Consider the following 9,333-nt stretch of genomic DNA (forward strand, 5'->3'; position numbering starts at 1 on the left):
TGCAGCTAGTACCACCATTACTTAGATCTAAAAAATTAAACTCTAGCAGTATTCTAATAGCTAATCCATCCAAAGAGTTATTTTGGAATCCATTATGGCAGACAACAGTTAAGTTTACACCTATGCACAAAAAAACTTTGAAGCATGATTACTGATTTTTTCTTACAAGAAAAACATCTACCTGAAATATATATTTGCTATGTGTGTTTAGAATGGCTGATTCCCAAAACAAGGAAAACTAAGGAAAAAATCAGGGAGAAAAATCTACCTTTGAAATAATTTATATTGAGCCAGATAACAAATGGATTTGAACATATGGCCCAAAACCCCACAATTACTACAAGAAACAACTATGCTTAAAGCTGATACTGATTAATAATTATCACAAAATAGTTAGAATCATAGAATATCCTGAGTTGGAAGGGACCCTTAAGGATCATCAAGTCCAACTCTTGACACCGCACAGGTCTACCCAAAAGTTCAGACCAGTTGAGGTTGTAAAGGACCTCTGGAGGTCATCTGGTCCAGCCCCCTGCTCAGGCAGAGATATCCAGAGCCAATTTCCCAGGTCCATGTCCACAAAACTTCTGAGCATCTGCAAAGAGGGAGACTCAACTACCTCTCTAGGCAATCTCTGCAAAAGTCTGATCACCCTCACAGTGGAAATCTGCTTCCTGATGTGCAGACAGACCCTCCCGTGTTCCAGTTTGTGCTCATGGTCTCCTGTCCTGGCACTGTGCACCACTGAAAAGAGCTTGACTCTGTCCTTACTGTATCCTCCCTTCAGGTATTTATGTACATTCATAAGATTCCCCCATGCCTTCTCCTCTCCAGGCTGATGAGTATTATCCCATGGTACTGTACCAAGCAGACCCCTGAAGAGGCCAAAGTCTGCTCTCCCAAAGTCCAGGGCTGTGAGCTAGCTATTCACCCTTTTCACTGGCCTACAGATCTTGAACTCCAGCATTTCATGGTCACTGCAGCCAAGGCTGCCACTGACCTGCATATTCCCAACATGTCCTGCATTATTGGTGAGAACAAGGCTCAGCAGAGCACCTCTCCTCATGGGCTTCTCTACTGCTTGGGGAAGGAAGCTGGCATCAACACCTTCCAGGAACCTTCTGAATTGCTTATGTCCTGCTGTGTTGTCCCTCCAACAGGTCTCAGGGTGGTTTAAGTTCCCCATGAGAACCAGGGCCTGCAAACAGGAAGCTGCTTCTATCTGAAGAGGGCCTCATCTGCTTGTTCTACCTGGTCAGGTGGCCTGGAGCAGACCCCCAATGTATTGTCATCACCTAACCCTGTCCTCCCTTTAATCCTAACCCACATACATTCAAAACCTGAAGGAAAAGAAAACTGTACAAGGAAACTTTCCCATCTTTCTGTTCCTTTTGCGAAACATCTTAATCTAGTGTAGGCAAGACACAAAAAAGAGACTCCTGGCAGCAAGTATTGACAACACATAGCAGTCGCTACCAAGCAGCACTACCTTGCAAAAGCATCGTCAGTTAGTTAATCAATGACAACAAGAGGTAAGTAGTAACACTTTTTCCAACTACAAGTAAGTACAACAAAAACGGTTTCAAAAGAAAACATACTTGCAAACTACAGAAGAAAGTAATCCTGCCACTGACAGGAAAGTCCAATGCCTTAACTAGACAGGGCATCTAATCAAAAGGAAGTAGCACAAGCTATTAGGTGTAGACAACGATGGTTTGAAAGCAAAAGCATGAAGCATCGTGCAACTGAAGTCATAAGCACAACGACCTTGAAACAATAACCATGCGGAGTAAAAACAGAATTTTGTTTGGATTCTTTAATCAACAGTTGAAAGTGGAAGCAGTAAGCATCAAGTGTAGTGAGTACTCTGGCACTATCAAGAGAAGTTACTGTACAACCAAGCACAGCTTATGACTGTTTTAAAAGACTATACAAGGGCCAAACAGAGAAGGATACACAAACTTACACTGCACTTACTAAATCTTATTGGAAAAACATTTATCCAAATGTTTCCATAAGAACATGACATGGCTGCACATACATGCTGGGCTGGGGTAGTTAACTTTCTTCACGGTAGCTGGTATGGTGCTGCATTTTGGATTTTGAATACCATTGACAAGAACACCAATGTGTTAGTTGTTGCAGAGCAGTGCTTAGACAGAGCCAAGGACTTTTCAGCTTCTCGTGCTGCCCTGACAGTGAGGAGGCTGGGGGTGTACAAGAGGCTGGGAAGAGACAGCCAGGACAGCTGAGACCCAGACTGACCAAAGGGATATCCCATACCATGTGGCACTGTGCACAGCAATAAAAGCTGGGTGGAAAACATAGGAGAATGGAGGATATTTATTGTTACGGCATTCGTCTTCTCAAGCAACCAGTACACATGATGAAGTCATGCCTTCCTGGAAGTAGTGGCTAAACACTGGCCTGCCACTGGGAAGCAGTGAATTAATTCCTTATTTTGCTTTACTTGTACATGCAGCTTTGCTCTAGCAGTTACACCATCTTTATTTCAACCCACAAGTTCTTCCAATTTTACCTTTCCTATTCTCTTCCCTATCCAACTGGTGGGGAATAAGTGACTTGTACAAGTTACAACTGCAGAGGCATTCCACCCCCCTTGTTATATCTCTGCTCCTTGCATTTCACTGTAAATGAGTAGTTACAGAATCCCTCGTGACACTTGATTCTTGAGAAAAGCAGTCAGTGGAGACAAAAAAGACGCTGTTCATCAGATGAATGCAGATTTTCCTGTGCTGATGTCTATCTTTCACATCTTGGAAGACAGAAAGGCCATCAGAAGAAAATGTGGCATAAAAAGCATTCATAATACTTTGTACTTAGGCCACCAAGAAAGTATCAAAGAGTGAGTGGAAAAAATGTACATCTGCTGCTTTGCGGTCAGCTCTCCTTCAAAGAACAGTATTTCACTTGCAAAGCAAGTAAAAATTTATTAAAAAAAATAAAAATCAACATCCTGTCTACAACTCTCTTCCATTGAGAAGCATTACAGATATGCCCTACCTACTGGCCTGAACAACCTCCATCCAGCCCAGTATTCTGCTTTCAACTGCAGCAATACGAGACAGTGAATGAGACAAAGACGGGAACACCTTCCATGGTCTATTGCCCCTATATATCCATCTGACATGCAAACTCACACAAGTAACTTGCTGACAGAACGATCACTGCAGGACAGAAAGTGACAGTGACTAGCGTGCATAGAAAGCAATCGATACCATAGAATCCCAGCTTGTTGTGAACCTTCCTGCCACTTGCATGGTGTCCCAGCTTCAACTCCCCACACGCAAACTCTTCTCTCCAGATCTATTACAACCTGAATGCCTTTACAAGCTCCCTACTCAGTCCCAATCAGGTAACATGAAAATTCTGCAGCAGACGTGTACCCGCAGACACCCTACCCCATACGGGCAGCATATGTACTTTTTAGCCACATTCTTCCCTACTGCCAAGATGACTTTCAAGTAGCATCCCGAAACTGCTTGAGGGCACACAGATCTAAATCCAGTCCTGTAGAGTTGCAGCATTTTTCATCTACAATCTGGAGGATGCATAAAGTGACCTAGAGAAATTAGTTGAAATAGCCTGATATCTATGGTTAACTCAAATATTTCTGATACTTGCGAAGTAAATTGAGCTTATTCTGCAATTCAGGTAATTCCTAAATGTCAGCTTTATTCCATGAAATTGCTTATGAAGAAGACACCACAAAAAACATGTAGTAATCTAAAGTAATACTGCTTTTCCAATATTAAAAGACTATTTTAGCAGCTTTCTGAAACACTTTAAATGTTATACTTTTTGCCTGTTCTCCGGTTTCCTGCCTTGGAAATGCATAGATATAAAACTGTTTTATATTTCTTAAAAGCCAACAAGAGACTATGGGTTACTAAGAGAAACCACCTTTACAGGACACCGCAAGAAAACACAGACTTAAATAACTCAGAGCAGAATACATTTTATTCTTGCTTTCTTCAGACCTCACCCACATTATTACTTAATCTTAGAACAGTAATTCCTGAAGCATGGTCGACTGCCCAGTACCAAATCCTCACTTCTGGCTGAGTGAATTATAAAAAAAGACAACTTTTCTGATAGTATATCTTAATTGAATAGTTCAGTTGAAAGGGACCTTCACAGATGATCTAATCCAACTGCTCGACCACTTCAGAGCTAACCAAAGTTAAAGCATGTTACTGAGGGCATTATCCAAACACCTCCCGAATGCTGACAGGCAAGAGGCCATCAGGTACCTCTCTAGGAAGCCTGTTCCAGTGTTTGACCACCCTTATAGTAAAGAAATTCTTTCTAATGTCCAGTCTGAACCTCCTCTGGTGCAGCTCTGTGCCATTCCAATGCATGTGCTGTCACTGGTGACAAGGGAGAAGAGACTGGCACCTCCCTCTGCACTTCACCTCCCCAGGAAGTTGTAGAGAACAGGGAGGTTGCTTCTTGGCTTCTTGTTCCAGACTGGACAACCCAGGTATCCTCAACCTCTCCTCACAGGACATGCCCCCCAGCTCTTGTACCAATTATTGTCAAAGTGGTGTTCATTTTGAATGGAAGGTTCCATGACAACACTAAATATTCCACATTACAGAACTATGAAAGATCCACCTAAAGTATTTTACTCAGTTCACGTTTAAGAGTTCTTTCACAGCTTTGGAGAATACAGTGTTTAGAGACAGCTGCATCACTGAAACGGTGCTAACTGAAAAATTACTGATGAGAGGAACTAGGTTAGGAACAGTAGTACTAAAAGTTATAAGTTTACACAAACACACACAAGAAGAAAGCAAACTACTTCCTATGCGATCAAGCACAGTTGTTGATCTTTTCCTTTGTCAAAACAGTCTAACAAATGTCACATGGTTGAACAGCAATGACTAACCAGGAAACAAGTGAATACCTTTTGTTGGGCAGAGATCCATCAAAAAAAAAAAAAAAAAAAAAAAACAACCCACAACCAAACCAACCAGTCAAACAAACAAAAAAAACCCACACACTCCACTAGTCCTTCCACCAAAACAGTAGTAAGATCAGGAATAGCAAAAATTTATTACATCATAGTCATATTTGAGTCAGATGGGACCATAATGCAAATGTACCAATACATGCCAAATGCAGTCTTCTACAAGAGTAGCTCTTCAGATCAGGTCATAGCCCCAGTATGTTTCCACACTTCAGACGGAGTCTCCCACACCTCTCCTAATTTACTTTTGAAGATCCCCTCTTCTAAACTTTTTTTTTTCCTCCTTTCTCCTCCTCAGACAAATAAGGCATCTGCTAGAGTGCATCACCATAATTCTCAGCCACAGCTGGGGAGTGCCAGGCCAGACCACCAGGAATTTCAAGGCTAAAACCAGCATGCTCCTTCTTACTCAACGCTTCAGTTGTCTGTTCTAACCTGATCTCTGCTAAAAAGGCACGGTCTTCCCCAGTTTCATTCTTACATGAACTAAGGCACCTTTAGATAAAAGAGGGAAAAAGATGCTTGTCCTAAAACCAGAGCTAAGAAAGCAACATCATTTTAAGAAGGCAAGAAAACTTCTCAGTGTTGGAATTTTGCAAAGAAATCCAAAGAACTTGTTGCGACGACAACAAAATTAAACTAATCACAAAGACAGCTGACAAGACTCTTCACGAACACAACTGCATTTCCGTACTATGGGTCATTTTAAAAGCCAAAGTTCTCAGACACCTCCAGAGCACGTCTTCAGTCCCAATGAATACTTGGAGAACTGGCACACACAAAGAGAAACAGCATAGACGTCTTTTGAGAACTCTTTTGCAAGTCTTCACCTGAGTTTCACAGCGCCTACTAGAAATAAGCCAAATGAAACCACGAAAAGCGTTGAAACGCTACACGCAGCACAAATCGCTTCTGTTGGAAACAGAAACGAAGACGACCGAGCCGCTGAGCCCAGCTCGGAGCGGCGTCTCTAGACACGGGGCACCACCGCCGCTGCCCGGGAACCCCCGCGACCCCTCGGCGGCCTCCCAGAGCACCGCGGCCAGAAGCCGGGCGCACACACGCCGGCGGCACGCCGCAGCAGCGCGCACCCCCCGGCTGCGGCCGCCCCCCGCCCCGCAGCCCCGGCGGCGCGCTCGCCGCAGGCCGGCCCCGCCGCTGCCCGGCCCGCGCGGCCCTGCGGGGAGCGGCGGGCGGCGGCCTCCGGGGCGGCGCGCGCGGGGAGGCCAGCGCGGCGCCGCCGCGACCCCCCGGGGAGGCCGCGCCCCGGCGCCTCGCCCGCCCCGCAGCGCTGCCCGGCGGCGGCCCGCACCCGCGGCCCGCGCGCGGCCGGCCCGGCCCGCCAGCGCCCCCCGCCCGCGGTCCCCCGCCACCCCCGCGCCCGCCGCCGGGGCCTCACCGCCAGGTCCTGGGGCACGGCCCCGCTCATGGCTCGCACCGTGCCGCTCCGCCAGGCCCGGGAGGGCAGCGCAGGCCCGGGCTCCGGCCCCGCCGCCTCGCCCTCGCCCGGCCCCGCCGCCAGCAGCAGCAGGAGCCGCTTCCCCACGGGGGAGGCCGCCACGTCCGCCATCCCCGCCGGGCAGGAGCCGCCGCCGCGAGCCCACCGGTCGCCGCCGCCCCGAGACACCGAGCGAGCGCCTGCCCCGCGCTGGGCCTCCGAGCGCCGCCCGCCCCGCTCCCGGCATGCACCCGGCGCAGGCCGCCCTCCCCCCTCCTTCCTCTGCCCCACAGTGCCCCGCGCCGCCCCGCCTGGCTCCGGCGCCGCTGCCGGGAGGCCCGGGGCGGGCCGGGGCTCGCGGTCGGGAGCGGCGGCGGCTCGGGAGTCGTTACCTGAAGCACGCGTAAAAGGCAGCGCGACGACAGCCGTGGCTGCGGGGGCCGAGCGGCGGTTTCGAACGCGCCAGGGGGGCGTGGGCTGGCCGCGGAGTGATGGCGGCGGCGCTAGCCCGGGCCCCTCGCCGCGGGGTGCGGCGGGCCTCGAACGGCGCTCGGCAGGCGGCGAGGGACGCTGTGGGCCGAGGCGGTGCGGGGGTGCTGCTGGCAGCATTAGCCGATACGTTCGAGCAGTCCTCGCGTAGAATGGTGCGGAGCCCCAGCCGCTCTCCTTTCGAACGTCCTCAGCCGCGGCATCCGTAGTCCTGCACCGGCAGAGGTGGGCAGCTCTTCGGTGTTCTGCTCGCGCACCCAGCAGCACTTACAGACTGCAACGAGGAGTAGGCGCTTTGCTCAGTATCAGAACAATGATATTGAAGAAATATATGTATTTTTTGTCTTTACTGTTTCCTCACTCTGGGAGAGTGACGGTTAACTTGGCTCTGCATCGTCAGGAAAGGCAAGTTGTTTGCTTTTACCTCCGTGTATTCCAAATAACTGTGTCAGGCTGTTTTCAGAAGACGACTGTTTTATCTTTGTTAGTTTCTGGTTACAGAGATACAGTTTACTGGGACATGGGTAAGACGCTGAGTTCAAGTTTGTATTATGTGCCTGTCCTCAGAAGTCTACTTATTCATTTCATCCCATTATCTGTACTTTCTATTATTTTAGTCATCATGCGGGATGCAGATAAAATACGGGTCAGGGTCCAAGACACATTATTAAATCTAGAGAAGCTGAGAAGACTGTTTTTTTGGAAGCTGTATCTGCCTGTAGGAATTTCTGAGATAACTCGTAAAATACATACCTATTCACCATGGCTGAGTGCCAGGTCCTGGACTTTGGCCACAACAACCCCCTGTAGCATTACAGGCTTGGGGCAGAGTGGCTTGAAAGGTATGCAGAGGAAAAGGATCTAGGGGTGCAGATTGATGCTTTGCCTGAACATGAGCCAGCAGTGTGCCCAGGTGGCCAAGAAGGCCAATGGCATCCTGGCTTGTGTCAGGAATAGCACAGCCAGCAGGGAGGTGATTGTCCCCCTGTACTCTGCTCTGGTGAGGCTGTACATTGAGTGCCGTGTTGAGTTTTGGGCCCCTCACTACAAGAAGGACATCGAGGCCCTGGAACATGTTCCAAGAAGGGCTCTGAAGCTGGTGAAGGACCTGGAACACAAATCCTGTGAGGAGCGAGCGGCTGGAGGTTGTTTAGTCTGAGGAAGAGGAGGCTCAGGGCAGACCTCATTGCTCTCCACAACCTGAAAGGAAGGTGTGGGGAGCTGGGGGTTGACCTTTTCTCACAGATAACCAGCAACAGAACTAGAGGGAATGGCCTCAAGTTGCACCAGGGGTGCAGTTTAGGTTGGAAATTAGGAGACATTTCTTCTCAGAGAGAAGTCATTGGAACGGGCTGCCCAGAGAGGTGGTGGCATCACCATCACCATCCCTGGGGGTGTTTAAGGAAAGGTTAGATGTAGTGCTTCAGGACATGGTTTCGTGTGTGACATTGCTAGTGGGGCAATGGACCAGATGATCTTGAAGGTCTTTTCCAACCTTAATGATTCTATAATTCTGTTCAACCTAATAACTTGCCCCCCATCAAAAAACAAAAAACAACAAGCTTCCATTAAAGAATACCTGTGCCTGTAGTAAAAGAATTTCAAGTTAATCTTACTGTGTGTTCTTCATAATTCTATAAAAGTATACATCACCAGATTGCTAATACACCAAAAAGCAGCAAGAAGTTGGACAAGCCTTTATATTTTTTCCTTTAAAAGTATTTCTTGAACTCTAAGGCAGTTGTTTTAAAAATAGATTCAAAGGAATCCTGTGGCAGATGGAATCCAACATGAAGTTTTCATGAGGTCTGTTTAAATGGCCTGCTTTTACTTCATTTCAGAGTTCCTTCCTTCAGTAATGAAGGCAAAAAAACCCCTAAACCTTAATGTGTGTATGTACATGTTATTTTTTTAACCTTTATTTTCTTTCATAATAGCCTAAAGTAATACTGCTTGATAGAAGGAATCAAATAGAGAAGAGGAACACCATACGGAACACTAGACAAGTTATAAAAAGCAGTTAGGTAACTGTGAGTCTGGATTACATAATTCAGATTAGGAATTTCAAAATAGTCTCACCTAACCAAAGTAAAAATTTAAGCATGACTGCATAAATGCTTACCCAAGGAAGAATACTCAGTGTAAGTACGTGTTAAATCCAGTTGAAAAAGGCATCTCTATTGGCTTAATATACCACGCTGGAAAAATTCAAGCTAACCATCAACAAGTGTACCTTTTTTGAGGGTGAAAAATGACTACATGCATTCTCAACAGCTTTACAACTACCTTGTTAATTATGTTTCCACCCTCGGATATCTAGTAATGTTATTTTTGCTTCGGTAAGTACATTTTTCTTCAGTTGTCTTTGAAGTATTAAACTCTACAAAATAACTCAAAAATGCACAAGCAACAT

At 47.1% G+C, this 9,333-nt stretch overlaps 1 protein-coding gene across 1 annotated transcript in view; it reads right to left on the bottom strand.

Annotated features, from left to right (window-relative positions):
• The window catches only part of KDM3B (lysine demethylase 3B), a 55,078-nt gene extending 46,561 nt beyond the window's left edge, over window positions 1-8,517 (bottom strand). The window contains exon 1 of the mRNA XM_084535560.1: window positions 6,393-8,517. Within this exon, the coding sequence (XP_084391686.1) occupies window positions 6,393-7,040 (648 nt within the window). The 5' untranslated portion in view covers window positions 7,041-8,517. The remainder of the gene's footprint in view (window positions 1-6,392) is intronic.
• Between the last annotated feature and the right edge of the window lie 816 nt (window positions 8,518-9,333).

This window comes from Aythya ferina (assembly GCF_964211825.1).
Source record: "Aythya ferina genome assembly, chromosome: 14".
In the NCBI taxonomy this organism is placed as follows: Eukaryota; Metazoa; Chordata; class Aves; order Anseriformes; family Anatidae; genus Aythya; species Aythya ferina.